The following is a 16279-nucleotide window of genomic DNA, read 5'->3' as shown; positions in this document are numbered from 1 at the left end:
CCACTGTGGTCTGTGTGAAATGGTTGCTAATTTTTGAATTTAGAAAACATCTTCTCTTAAGAAAAAACTCTAAAAACTTTAGCCAAACTCGTCAAGTAATCAGTAAATTTCGAATTGAAAAACACTCGCGTAAAAAAAAAAATTAAATAAAAAATTTAAAATAGTATACCCCCTCGCTTTGGCTAACAAACTTGAGAATGTCACCATCCTTATTTTTTTTTATCCAAAATTGAGAAACTATTCAGTTATCGTTTTACGATAAATTGATATCGGGAAATGATCCATCACCTTAAAGTGTAATATTAAAAAAATATGTTGTGGATTTTTTTTTTTGGGGGGGGGTATATATTTTCAGACTATTTAAATGTAATTATCAAAGCACACATGCAAAAAAAAAGAGAAAACCTTACCTAAGAGCGTATATCTCCAAAGGTACTCATTATGTGTATGTAATTAAAACGTATGATATTGTCCACTGTTTAGATCTTGATATGTAATATTTTATTCTCTCACAATAATTGCAAATAAATATAGACGCGTAGTTATAATATTTAATCCTTTAAATCGAATGTTTTTCCTATTATGTACTACTTTTATAATACTCGTTCTGTATTATGTACTTTACTTTTAAATAGAAATCTTTCTGGGCTCGATCAATTGATTAAATTAGGATCGGTTTTGAAATCTATTTCCGTTTACTGCGTAGCAAACGGTATCAACCTAGAAATTGTGATTAATGATTACCTATTTCTTAGATGACGTGAAGTTTACATAAGAAAATAATTGAAGATATAAGAGGTTTTTTTAGCAAATATTTAAACGAATTCGTCTGTTTTGCACACATTTTTTTTTTTTTTGTAATCAAATATTTTATAATAAAGGTATATTTTCTTTTTGAAATATAGTATTCAACAAAAATATCCTTTATTCAAAAATGGTCTTTATTTTGAAATGTCTTCTCAAATAAATCTGGATATTTTTCATAAGTGTTCACAATGACATTCATAAAGATTCAATTTAATATTTTATTGCAGAGAGAGAGAACTATATATATATATATATATATATATATATATATATATATATATATATATATATATATATATATATATATATATATATATGCTTTTGCAGAATTTGAACTGAACCAAAACGACTTTTTCCGAAGTAAAACTGATTTGTGGTGCATTTCATTAAAGATTAGATTAATGAGAAAAGAAATGGTTCGGTTTAAATTCTGTAGAAGTTCTCAAAATATTTCCAAACTCAGAAAATAACATCCTAATTATAAAAAAAAAACAGTTTTATTTTCTTAAATGTTAATAATTTTTTTTTTAAATTGTCGAAAATAAATTGTTACCCACCCCCCCAATATCCTACCTAGAATTTAATGGTGATTTTTTTATAAACTCCGGTTGTCAGTGTACGTTTTAAAAACCAAGTAGAATATGTCTATGTTACTATAAAAATAACATTAAGACTATTACGTTACAGTAAGCTCCAGTGTAAACATGGAACGCTGAAATGTAAACTATTACGGAAATTATAGTCGGTATCTTTATAAAGAAATCGAGAAAAAGGCTAACTATAGAAAAATGATAAGCTAATATTTAGCAATTAAAAAACAGGTGGTTTGGAATTTCAGTAATCGTCCTTTAGCATGCTTTTCTCGGTTGGTTTATACAGATGGCGATTATATTTTTCCGATCAAGGTTCAGGCTTTTTATGATTCAAATAGAACTTGCTATGCATCATAAACATAATGCTGTTAATATGTGTGTGTTTTTCAGCATCGTTAACAATGTTAAGTTGTAAAGGAAAATTATGAAACAGTTGGTACGCATTTTGAGATGAGCAATCACAGTAAAATACTAGAAAATTTGAATTTTTGAATTTCTGAAATATTTGTTCCAAAAGGATTATGTTTCGTGGAAAATTCGTGGATTTTTACTATATTGTGAATATTAAAAAATTGTTATGGATAATATTCCTAAATGTAATCATAACGAACAGTTTAGAAGGTGAAGTGGAGTGTTTGTTTTGTATAATCGGAGTGAACATGGTTTATATGTGGAGAATAAAAGTTTGTTAAGAATAATATTATTTGTAAACAGAAAATCATTGTAATTCAAGAGTATGTGTTTGTAATGGAACGCGGCGTTTTGGATGGCTGAATATGAGGAATATGTTTTACGATAACATTCGAATATTTATAAACATGATTGGAGTCAGCTTATCAAAACAATGTAAAAATAAATTCAGAACGTGGGGGGAGCGATCAGTATTTCTTTACGGAGGTTGTGTTTGGTGAAAAGCTAATAATATGCAATGAGAAAATGAAACAATGATGGACTGAGCTAAAAAATGTATCCAATAAAGATGATATGGATGAGTGGTAGTAGATTTTTCTTAATGAGTTAAAGTTAGCCCCACTTCCTCTAAATATCATTGCTTTGGGGGAGTTGGGTAAATCAAAACTAATCTAAGAAATGTTGAAGCTAAATGAAAACGTTAATTTCCAGAAACACGCATCAGTTATTGGCAAGAAGCATGATATTGGAATTATATGTAGCGTCTGTGTTTATGCTGACAGAATTCAGAGTGGAAAATCGACTTCATTTTATTAATATAGTAGTTACGGCGGAAGATAACTGGAGATCGATTTGTTTATAAAATGATCTAAAAACTTGTTGCTTGTCTGAATGCGTTTATCTAAGATTTCAAATGTTTAGACCCAAAATTTACTGAATAGTTTGCTAGAGACCGCAAAGGTCAAATCTTTTGAGCTTTGACCCCTTGGTAGCCATATAGTCGACCAAAACCGTTTTAAAAACTTGCCCTATGTCTTAATACACTTTATGTAAAATTTCAAATGTTTAGACCAAAAATTGGCTGAGAGATCAATTTGTTTAAAACTTTGACTTCATTTTTACCTCCTTAACATTTATTGTTTAGGGCTCAAATCAAGTTTAAAACTTTGATCCATGTCCAAGGAACCTACATCTAAAATTTCCAGTGTTTAGACCCAAAATTGGCGGAGTAGTTTGGTAGAGTTTTCAAAGGTCAAATCGTTGAACTTTGACCACTTGACAGCCAAATTTCTGTCCGGAAACCGATTAAAAATATTTTTTCAAATCTCAATACACAGATATACAATGAAAGTAGCGGTTGTTTTCCTCTCAAAAAATGTACTACTCCTATTATCATTCGACACCTGGGGGTTTTCTGCATTAGAATCATATATGGGTTTTCGCCCTAATTTTCTGGCTCATATACTTATGCACACGCCATAATCTCTCCCTTTTCTCTATCCCCCAAAAATAATGATTTCTCCCTCCTCACATTTCAAAAAATCTAATTGGCTGACAAGTTTATATTCTGTTATTCTGTAATGAACGAAACCTCATTCAAAAAAAAAGAACGCTCATATTAAGATAAACATGGCTTCCCGGAAACTCGAAAAGGGAAAATGAAACGAAACTTTTTTTACTCTGAATACAATGTTGCTTTCATTACGAAATTGTTTTATTAGCATTATATTTTCTTACGCAGACTTTTAAATAATTTTTTTTACAATTATATATTTATATTTTTGTATACAATAAATGTTTTCGCTTACAAATACCTTCTGTTTGGAAAAAAAACAATGGTTTATTAATGATTTGTCGTGTTAGAACTCGGAGTTTTCTTTTTCATTTCGTTATTTATTTACTTCAGTTACAACGAAAGAGACTCATGAAAAAGAATTTATAATTATATTTTATTTTCGTAAGAAAGATAACGATGTAGTAATTCGTTTTTACTAAAATATTATTAGGAGATAAAACAATCGTTTCCTTTTGTTTTTATTAAAAATGTTTCACTAACTTTACATGGGTAAAATTTAATCACGCTATTATTTCACAGGTGAGGATGTGATTTTTTATTTTGTTTGTGCATGGAAAGTTATTTTGGTATTTTCTTACGACCTGCCCAACGTGATATAAACGCATCCAACTTCCTCATGTTAAGAACTGCTTTCGAGTTTGGGGGTGCTTATTCCGAAAGCCGTTCTTAACATGGGGAGGTTGTGGTGTTTATAATAAGTTGGCACAAGGATACTCTGCCCTTTCTTTTCTTTTTCCTTTTAAACTTTTTCCTTTACTTTCTTTTTTTGTTCTTCTTCCAATTTTTAGCGTCTGCTGGCTCGCGTTTCTTTTTGCTCACCCGGTATAATCCGGCTGTTTCCGGGTGTTGCCTAGCGAGACTCACAGAAAAACGCACTTTAAGCTGCAGAAATATCGAAGTTTTAAAATAAGTACATGTGCTCTTTTTTATATATAATTTATAGTTAAAAGCGTCGAACAATACAAAGTACAATTTTGGGTACTTATGTATTTTTAAGTCAAATCGTTCAACTTTGACCCCTTGACAGCCAAATTTCTGTCCGAAAACCGCATAAAAAGATTTTCCCAAATCTCAGTACTCCTTATGTCAAATCTCGAGTCTGTAGACTGAAAATTGACAGAGTAGTTGGCTAGGGAAATGTACACACACAGACACACACGCAGACAATTTCACTTTTATAGATGTATAGATTTAGAAACGCAATTTCTAATCTATCTTTCTTTGTTCTTTTACTTTAGACGGATGGTACTGTTTTGATCGCCAAAGTTGCGAAAGTCGGTGGGTTACGATGAAACCATACATGAGTTCTAAACATTGGCCAGAAACAAAAAAAGGTAAGTTTTTTTAATCTTTTAAATTATTTTTTTACGAAAAGCAGACTTTTGAAACTACAGATGAACTAAATAACCTAATTCTTTGGACTAGACTGACAAACATTTTATGTAAATAAGACTTTTATAGTTAAACATGGCCCCACTGGCATTTTCGATCGCCACTGAATATACACCCAGTCTAAATATAGTAAACGAGCTGTGACAATATAAAAGTACGCATAGAATATAAAATAGAGTGATCAAAATATCCCGATGTTCTCGACAGATTTGTATTTAAGCAAGGTTGAGCCTGGTCAGTACCAGGTAGATGGCTATTTGGAATACCAGGCGCTGTATGTAGGAAGACGTCAACACTTTCCCGCAAGGATTATAAAAACCTAACATTACCATTCCTCCTGGCCGAGATACTGCTCGTGAACTTTTTATTCGCATGGTGCAAGCCGCTTAGTATGTATAAAAATAAAAACAGCAGAACATCCGATTAAACTTCCTGGTGTTCCACATATAGGATTTTAAAATTTGATGTTTAGAAAAAGATTTTCATGGTCTTTTAAATTCACATGCCTCCCTACAGTGACTTAGTCCAGAATCCATTGTAGTTTATATTGCACTGTCGAGAACCTACCGTCGATTTCATGAAATTATATATATATATATATATATATATATATATATATATATATATATATATATATATATATATATATAGTGGCTTGAATTGAAGTTGAAAATGTAAAGGCCAAGTATTATGGTGCATTTGTGCTTTAAATAGAAACATTCATTTCGAACACCCTTTGTCATATCAAAGAACCTACTGTTGATTTTTATGTGCCGAGCCTTTCGGTTTCTGTGGTAATAAAACTTTTCAAATGCACTTGCGATGTTAGGCTGTGTAAGGTGTTATCTTTGGTCAAAATCGCATGTTCATTCTTTCATCGGATTATTTCGATCATTGATACTTATTGAAGAAATTCCGATACAAAACCTATCTAAGAACACTGTCAGGCACATAAAGTAGCTTCGTATGAAATTTCATAAAATTGGCCCAACCGTTTTAGAGTTCATGCGGAATAAACTCGGATTTCCCCTAATTTTCGTAAAAACGCTAGTTACATATGCAGAAATTTTCCTAAAGGTCAAAATACACTTGTGGGGGATGATCTCTCGACTTTAGCTTTACTCGTAATTTAAAATCAATAAATATTTATTATTTTATCATTATTACCAGCATTATTACCATATATATATATATATATATATATATATATATATATATATATATATATATATATATATATATATATATATATATCATTGTTGATTTATTTATTATTTTTTAACGTAATATTCCCTTTCGCTCTCTGAGCACTTGGAGAGAAGTCACCTGCTTTTTGTTTACATTGTAGTCGCCCCCATTTCGGGCGTATTATTTGTTATTATTATTTTTTTAATTAAACATTTGAATATTTTTTTATTCAAATGTCTACTAAATATTTTTTTACGTAAAAACCTTTATGCACATAAAAATATTTAATAGATATTTGAATAAAAAAACATTCAAATGTTTAATAAATAAAACATTTATATATATTAGTGATGGGGCGATTCCAATATTTTTCCCGATTCCAATACAATTACTGATGCCGTTCTTAATTCCCGATTCCGATACAATTACCAATTCCTATTGCGATTCTTTATAAATCTCTAATTATTTAACTATAAGATAGTTATTCCCTCTGATTTTCGTAAAAACGCATGTTATATATGCAGAAATTTTCTTAAAGATCAAAATACACTTGTGGGGAGTGATCCATCGATTTTAGTTTTACTGGTATTTTAAAATCAACAAATATTTATTATTTTATCATTATTGCAAGCAATGGAAGATTTTACTTTAAACAAAATCAAATAAAAACAGACAAAAGAATCGTTTTCCTATCGGAAAATAGGCATCAATTTTTCCGATTTCGATACCGATTCTGATACCTCCAAATCTTCTGATTTTTCCGAGTTCCAATTCCGATTACTCGTCTGTCCTCTGTTGAGAAGAATAGCAAGAATAGTATTCTCCGCAGAATAAGAACTTTGTAAATTTTTTTTTGGGGGGGGGGAGTATTCGGTCGAACAATAAATTTGATTGTAAATTTCAACTTAGTTTTAATTTCTTTTCACTTATATATATGTGTGTGTGTGTGTGTGTGTGTGTGTGTGTGTGTGTGTGTGTGTGTGTGTGTGTGTGTGTGTAATAAAAGTACACGCATAACTTTTTTCCAAATCGTTTCTCAGCAGTACTTTTCAAATCCTTATTACTGAAAACAGGTGTGTGCAGCCCCTCCCGCACAAAAAAAAAAAAAAAGAAGTCGGGGTTGTTGTTCCCCCTCCCCATCCACGCACACTCGTACAAAAAAAAAATACCGGCACATCAAATGGACTTATCACCAGGTTCAAGACAGGTGATTACTAGGTACGAGAAAGTCAAACCCCATCAATAAGTAAAACAACACAAAATTGATTTGCAAAAGAAAAAAAAGGTGAAAAAAGACTGACGAGTTTATGAAGGCGTTAAAATCACAGGTGAAAAATATTTAAGTGGGGGTGGGATGGAGGGATTCTTCAATGCATTCAAGACAAATGGGGGTTTAAGTAGGCGGGACTATTTTGTGGCTTTCTTTTCTGGGTGAGCCGGGACGAAAAGAGTACCCGAGGAATGGACTGAATGGCAAAGATCAAAGAGCCGGCTGTATTTGACTGTGAAATACACACCTTTGACGGCTTCCTCGGTGAGTACGGTGCATGATTGTTGTCCCACTGCGTCAGAAAGCCGAAATCAAACGATGGGTAAAACGCCTTGACGCCTCTATCGCCGGAAAACGGATCAGTAGGGGGCTGGGGCAGGGGTGTTTTTTAGTTGTCGTTTTTTTTTCTTTTTGTTTGTTTGTTTTTTTTTTGTTTTTTTTTTACCCAGCTGCCATGGCCATAGGTTAAGAGGGCGACCAGGCAGACGAAAAAAGTGTAAGGATTTTTGTTCTTCTTTGTTGACACCCCCACCCGGATTCTGTCCGGGTGGCAACAGTCACGTTCTTTCAGGTCAATACTTCACATCTTTCAACTACAATTGTGTGCGATTACCGCCAGTTCCGATCATTTTGTAGCTTCTATGTGATTACGTGTTTCTCTTTCCTTTCCTTTCTCGCTCCATTCACCCCCTCTCTCTCTCTCTCTCTCTCTCTCTCTCTCTCTCTCTCTCTCTCTCTCTCTTTTATGTTCACTCACGAAGATTGAAATAAATTTATAATACTAGACTTTTTATCTCGATACAAACGGGCAAAAGTTATAACCGTTGCTTAGAATGAGAACTTTATTGATGGTTTGATATGGTTAAATTTGTACTTATTTTTGCATTAAATACTAATCCTTATAATTCTCTATTAATCCCTAACTATGCATCGAACGGATACGATATTAGTTCACGACACCTTATCATATGAAAGACCCAGACAAAATTTCAGCCAGATCGTTCGAGTAGTGTTCGAACAGGTTTCTAGAGTAAATGTGGTATTGTGGTGAATAATCCTTATTAATCCCTATTAATTCTTAACTATGCATCGAACAGATACCATAATATTTAGTTCGCTGCACCTTATCATAACAAAGACCCATACAGAATTTCAGCAAGATCGATCAGTAGTTTCCAAGTAAACTTCTACAGCAAATATGGTATTGTGGTTACTAATTATTATTAATCCCTATTAATCTGTGTATCGCACGAATACCATAATACTTAGTTCCCTGCACCTTATCATGACAAAGATTCGTATAAAATTTCAGTCAGATCGGTTCTGTAGTTTCCGAGAAAACGTGGAACATACAGACAGACAAACGAAGAGAAATATAATACAGGTAAACTTTATGTCTAGAATCTATACTTCTAGGTGTTCTTTTTTTTATTTTTTACAAAGAAGTGATCACATATCAAGGCCCAGAGGCCACTGGAGGATAAGGGTAAATGAGTGTACAGTAGTCAATGGAAAAATGTTGTAGTAATCGTTAATAGTGGGAATTGGGTAAATTGAATTATTTAAGGGGAGTGCTCATCACGTTGGACTTGAAGACAACCATGTTGTAGTCAGTTGGAAAGCAGGAAAACGGAAGAGAGTTCCACAGGCGTGTAGTTCTAAGAAAGAACTTTTGTTTGTGGAATCTACGTTTAGGTTTAGGCACAGATAACGAGTGAGGGAAATTATTGATAGTGGTTTCAACAAGACGAGCGAGTGTTTTTCATAAAAGTCAGGTCACGAGGGGCCATAGATTGGAGCTCAGACGAGCACTTGGCATGAAAATAACGATAAAGCAGAAACAGGCTGCAACATCCCTTCTGCAGGAAAGAGGTTACAGGGAAGAGAAAAGAGCATTCTCCACTAAGCTATGAAATCTATTTTGAACTCTGTCAAGGCAGGATAAGTTGCTTCCAGCAGCTCCTACCCAGATGTGGCAACAGTACTCCATCCTTAGACGTACTTGGTTCTTGTACAAGTAAGGAATTGCATCAGCAATAAGATATCTACTGGAACAGTAGAAGGATCCCGCCATTTTAAAGGTTTTTCTATGCTGAGCACGGTAGTCTGAAGGTTACAAACGGATTTCTTAAAGGTATGGATTTTGTGTTCGAACCTTGGTCACTATCTAATTACTTTTTTTAATAATTTTGAATCTAGTAAATTGATTTTTCTTTAAAATACAAATTTCTTAATTTTTGTTCTTTTCACAATATAAAGCTGTAACTGAAAGAAAGTAGAAACGTAACATTGGGTTTACTTTCATCAACCTCGTAACTCTCGCTTCCCTTATGTTGTCCTTTAGTCCTCACATTCCATGATCGATGTTTCTGACAAACGGGGAACAATTGCTGTTTTTTTTGGATCGAAATGTGTCCATATAACACCTATCGTTAGCTAGATTTTGAAATAGTATTTTTTTAGATACATACATCAAGTGGCTTCATGCCTTATTCTAGTTTGGATCCACATCCGTTACACGGGATAGATTCTGGAACGTGGCTAAAATGTAAGACTGAATCTTATATGTTCTTCAGGAATAATTGAAATTCATGAGATTTTTGTATTTAATGACTACGAATCAAATTTAATGAAAAACTGAAGTATTTGACTTTTCCGATGGGTGAGTGTTCCCATACTATGACTGTTACCTAAAAACTCCTTAAATGCTCCGAAGTAAAATTCGAGGAATATTCATTTATGTGTAATAGCTATTGTTAAGATTTCACAAAAATAATAAAAAAAAGGTATTTACCTGAATTTTAACAGAGGTGCCATTCCCGTTGCATAAATTAAATCAAACTAAATATAGCCCACATTACGAGTTTTTACGAACAGCGGCTGTGTTCCAAAGTTCATAGCAGTCGGTTTAAGATTAAGAGTTAATTCTCTACATCTAAATACATAAATATATAAACATAATTAAATTTATATATATATATATATATATATAATCTGCGAAATAAAATTAATAGTCAGTCAACAAGCATTTATGCAATGTCCACGACTTCCGCTCGTTCGAACACTCTAGATTGTCTAATGTATTCGCCCGAATTTGGTGTTTTATAGTTCTTAATTCCTTTCATCCACGTAAAAATTGCTTGGTAGCCATAAGGCTTAACAAATGCAGCAAAAGGAGGCTTTGTCGCTGGGTTCGAATCTCATGACCGCCAGGAATTGTTACCTCCTACACTGATGATTATGTGAGCATGAAACACTTGTATATGTAGGAATAAAATAATAATTATTGTTTAATTAGAATTATATATATATACACACACACACACACACACATATATATATAACAGATATATATATATATATATATATATATATATATATATATATATATATATATATATATATAACAGAGAAAAGTAGTTTGCTTGAAGTATTGCTGGTAAATAAATATGGTGCAGTGTAAGCAGGCTATAGCAATGTATGGGACTGGCTGTTGTATTATTGTGATGTATGAACAAACATGGACAAACGAAAGAAGGTCTTATTTGTTTTTGTTTTTTTTTTATCTTTGTATATCCATTTATTTTTTAAGATAATCACAATACAAATCAGTTAACATGAACGTACTGTTTTATATAACCGGAATCGTGGAGGCCTTATTATTTCGAGAAAATACATCTCTTTTTCAAAAAAGACAAGGAACTAAGGATTGTCTATAAAAATGAAAAGAAAAAAAAAGAAAACATTTCGGCACAATTTTTAATGGGGGGAAAATCCAACTCCTCAAAATAGTCATCTTGAATCGGGACAAAATAAAATTGTCCTCCGTCTAGATGAATTTCTCCTTCACTGGTCAAGGAATGAATGGATGAAGTGTAGTATCTTTGATCTCCTTTTTGAGAAGAAGATTATGGCTGTTAGTTAATACGTCAGTGTGCCTCCAAGAGATTATTGCTGAAGATCAATTCACAAAAAGAAGTTCTATATCGAAGCTCTATAGACGTGGTTAATTAGCCCTCTTCTGTTAAAAAATCACCACACACACACACACACACACACATACACACACAAAGAGAGAGAGAGAGAGAGAGAGATAGAGAGAGAGAGAGAGAGAGAGAGAGAGAGAGAGAGAGAGAGAGAACACCTGGAATCCCTACCTTCAACACATTCAACACAAGCTTATTCCGTAAATCTCAGGTACATGTGATCTTTGTACTGATTAGTGTTTTCCCGGTTGATAACAACTTGGGGCAAAGGTGGCACAGAGTCGGTGATAGCGGAAAGGTAAAGACATAGTTAGATGGGGGTGGGGGGTCTAGGAACTTTTCCATCACCGACTATATCTTTGCAAAAAGTAAAAAATTAAAAAAAACGAAACCATCTTTCGTGCCATAAAACAATCTGCACGGTCCCGCCCACATAGCAAATTGATTCGAAAGGCGTAAAGTTGTTAGCAGGGCAGGGGCTTTTACTCAAGGATGTGAAGAATAGAGGAAGAGGTTTGGAAAAATGGAGTTGCTGCAAAAAAAATGACAGGCAGTAGGGGGGGTCGTTAAAACATAAGAATAACTAATCTTAAGGCGCGTCCATTCAATCTGCGCGTTTAGCAATGAATATCCATTTTTATCACTGTGTCATCTATAATATCAATTTCACCTGTCTGTTTAAATGTGTGTATGTATGTATGTGTGCCTAAAACTTTCGATATAGGTGACGGATTTTCACGAGATCAATATCGTTTTGAAGGTCGACTCTTCGGGCGACAAATATCGAAAATTTTCTACATGGAGGGGTCACTTTTTTCGCCGATATTTTCAAAAGTCATCCCCTCTTTTCTATGTACTAGCCTTAATTTAAAACCTTGGTCACTTCCGGTTTGGCGATGGACGCAATGGCAAAGGCATCACTTTTTTTGTCACGTTCTTTTCCTCCTTCGCGGTACGGATTCGAGCCTGCCTGCCTATTACCACTTTTTTTTTTGCTCAATACACACCTCCAAACACCTGGACAACGCCGGGCACCGAGGCTAGTCGTTTATCAAAGTCGATTGTGTTAATAAGTGTTGGATATACTGTGAGACATGTTGATGATCAGTAATGCCGGAACTTGGATAGGAACTTATTTAGATTAGATGCACAAACGACCATGTCATAGTCAATTGGAAAGCAACCCCGTCGTACTGTTTTCCACAGATGAACAATTCTAAGAAAGAAACTTTGCTCATGGAATTTTCGTTTGGTTTTAGGCACAGATAAAGGGTAAGGTAAATTATAGACAGTTTCATAGCTAGACGAGTATTTGTTGTGAATGTTAATACTAAAAGTTGGCTTTTGGGGGGGGGGGAATCAGCAGCAGCCGGAACCATCGTGACTGTTGATGTATGTACTTTAAATAGCGACGAAAATGAGTTGGCAAAATCAATCAGTTGTAAACAAGAACATTGTTTGAATGTCATACATGTGACATAAACTAGCTATAAATATTATATATTTATATTTAGAACAACTTAAACGTTTTAGTGGTTAAAAATAAATTCCACTATCTCACCTAATACGACATGCTGGTTATAAATCACCTTGCCCTGAGCTTTGTTTACGAGGAAAAAATAAGAACATGCTTATAGTTGTGCCATTGATTAAAACGCTGAGACCTAACCTTAAAGGTTCTGGATATGACCTTAAACTATATCCGATGGTGAGGCCCCACCTTGCGGGTCTTGGGGAGTGTGGAGCCACTCTTTAATTGCCATTGCTCCCAGGTCCACTCTGACCCGGAGTGGTAGTACCTGTTAGAGTCCCACCTATGGGTTAAATAGAAACCGACTTGAAAAAAACAAATATATTCTATTAAAAAATTGTTCTTCAAAATCACTGGATTCGGCATTAAATAACCTGAAAAGGGTTGATATGCCGTAAAACAAAAACAACCAACCAACCAACCTTAAAATTACTCAATACTAAGGGGAATATTTCTCCTTTTTAATCTCGAAGAACTGGCGTTTACTCTTAGCAATACTTGTTCTTTCATATTAAAATTTCTAAATTCACGTAAGCGTTCATTTTATAGTAAAAATATTTTAATTGTTTGGTTGTTTTTATGGCATATCAATCCTTTAAAATTATTTAACGCTGAATCCGGCCACCTTGGTTCGGAGGTTAATAATTCTAAATATCTCTACCTTTATCGCTATCTCTACTACTAAGTCACTTACTGTGTGTGAGTTTCTTCCTTATAGGTTCCTAAACGGCTGAGCGTATCTTCTGCAAATTTCACACAAAAGTAATTTCTATTTCTGGCAGTGTTCTTAAATATGTTTTGGACAAAAGTTCATCGAAAAGTATCGAATATCGAAAAAAAAATTCGATCTTAAAGATAGTCTTTCTTCTCTTATAGATAAAAAAGAATATTCCCCAGTAAAAATTCTTCTTTTTATCTATTAGAGAAGAACGACTATTTTAAAGATCGTCAAGCCCAAATATCAGCTGACGTGATATCGTAAACAAACACAGACGGGATTTGATGAACGACATTCATTATTATTATTATTATTATTATTATTATTATTATTATTATTATTTATTTATTTATTTATTTATTTTTTATTTATTTATTTTTTTTTTTTTTTTCAAAATTACTCGACCGTACAAATTATTCCCCTTAATATATAATATTCAATAGAGGATTGATTCAATAATAATACATACGCAATCTGCATAAATTAAAATATCATGTTTAAACGTATTGTACGACCAGGCAACGCTGGGCGGCTAACTGTTCTCCAAATATGTATAGATTTTTTTGCATAAATCTATTTTTTAATATTTTTGAAATAGTATATAAATAATAGATTGTACTTACCCCATAGATAAGAACCTAACTCTCGACCGAAATGTAGGTAAGGAAAATAAGTAGTGCTCCACGTTCCCAAAACTCATATTTATGTTTCACTATAGGTTTAGTTTAACATAAACTGAAATTATCAATGAATGTTATTCATCTAATGTTAAAACAAAAGTTGATATCATGTAACTATGGGAGAGAAAAAGATGTTACATATATAGAAACGTAAATGTTATCGTTCCGGTGAGAGAGAGAGAGAGAGAGAGAGAGAGAGAGAGAGAGAGAGAGAGAGAGTGTGTGTGTGTGTGTGTGTGTGTGTGTGTGTGTGTGTGTGTGTGTGTGTGTGTGTGTGTGTTATACGCGGCTATAGCGAACATTCACCTCAGTATATTTGAGACGAGTTTCACCAAACTATTCTAAACGTTGAGAGATTTACATTTTCGTCACTTCCCCCCTCACACACGCACGCTCTGAATCTAATGAATAATTCTAGTTTTTTTCCTCGTTATTATTATTTAGGTGTATTAATCGTGATTATAATCTGATATTATTTTCTTCGGAAGAAAGTCAGGCGAAAAGCGTTTTAAGGAAACATGTTCTCTTTATTGGCATCGTGTTTCTTCTGAAATTATTTCTTCTTTTCTGTTGTAGAAAAAGTCTACTTTAGAGAAAAGTAAAGTGATGAAGTTACTGGATCGTTGATACAATTTGATAAGCGAAACATGTGTAACTAAAACAGATGAAACGATAATAAAAAATATATTTGCTTTGTAATAGTATTGAGCACTTTCTTCAGGTTTATACTAATTACCATTTTCGCTATATATATATATATATATATATATATATATATATATATATATAGCATTATTAAAAATTAAACACTAGATACTGTACAGTATATAATATACATATAATATTATAAATAACACTTATATAATACACAAATAATATTATAAATAACACTGGAAGGCGGGGAAAATACCGTAATAGGTACTGGAAAAACATCGTATTCCACATCGTAACTTCACGAAATCGTATTCAAGGGCCACCGTATCTCGGGGTTCTATTGTATATATATATATATATATATATATATATATATATATATATATATATATATATATATATATATCCTTATATATATATATATATATATATATATATATATATATATATATATATATATATACACACACATATATTTATAAATATATGTATATACATATATAAAAAAAAAAAAGCAGGCTCCTTCAATCTTGGACAGACTATGGATACCCACGAAGGGTTGCTTGCGCGTAAAATTTTTGTGGCAGGAGGTGCGCAATCCCCAACCACCCCTGTCCTGAGACGACATTGTTAAATACCAGTGGCAAGTGAAGTACAGGACGACTGGAAACAAATGCCGAGATACGCGGAGAGCACATACAGCACCTAGAATTACCAAATGGTCACCCACTTGGTACTAACCAGGCTCAATGTTGCTTAACTTCCTCTTCCTATATATATATATATATATATATATATATATATATATATATATATATATATATATATACTAACAAAAGTACGCGTCGTTGACTGGGTCCAAAAATAGCCTACAGAAAATGGACTCTGATGTATGAAAGTATGATTGGTTATGAAAAGGAAGGGTTGTAAATTTGGGTTGAATTTGGGGGTATCAAAACCAAAGCAAAATATGATGAAAGTAAAAATATAATAGATAAACCCCATAATTTATTATGTCATACCTGTTCACACTGAAACACATATCACAATATTCTGTGGATCTATATTAAAAAAAATTGTTAAACTTTGTGACATATTTCCATTCTATGGAGGTCAGGTGCGAACGAACACCCCATAATTATATTATAGCATATTTCCTCAAACAGAAACATAATTACCAAAGTATACTTACACAGATAGATATGAAAAGTCTTTATTAAAGTTTGTGCCTGTTTCCATTCTATGGAGGCCAGGCGCAAACGCAGATCCCACAACTTTATTATACCATCCCTATTTAAGTTAAAACATACTTATCAAAATATTATTATGTACATCTATACCAAAAACACTTGTATACGTTTTTTTTTTTTAATTTTTTAATTTTTTTTTTCCATACTTTGTGGACCAGGCGCGAACGCAGACACCCACAATTTTAATGAATCACTGTTCTGCCAGATCAAGCATACTCATTCC

The 16279-nt window shown here is 33.0% G+C and overlaps 1 protein-coding gene across 1 annotated transcript in view; it reads left to right on the top strand.

The window, feature by feature from the left end:
* LOC145240302 (palmitoleoyl-protein carboxylesterase NOTUM-like) overlaps nucleotides 1-16279 on the top strand; it is a 233686-nt gene that overhangs the window by 107581 nt on the left and 109826 nt on the right. The window contains exon 3 of the mRNA XM_080103883.1: nucleotides 4626-4721. Within this exon, the coding sequence (XP_079960009.1) occupies nucleotides 4626-4721 (96 nt within the window). The remainder of the gene's footprint in view (nucleotides 1-4625; nucleotides 4722-16279) is intronic.

Source organism: Euprymna scolopes, chromosome 19 (assembly GCF_053919585.1).
Source record: "Euprymna scolopes isolate OS-2025 chromosome 19, ASM5391958v1, whole genome shotgun sequence".
Taxonomy (NCBI): domain Eukaryota; kingdom Metazoa; phylum Mollusca; class Cephalopoda; order Sepiida; family Sepiolidae; genus Euprymna; species Euprymna scolopes.
The sequence above is the reverse complement of the archived record's forward strand: the minus strand, read 5'-3'. Positions and strand labels throughout refer to the sequence as shown.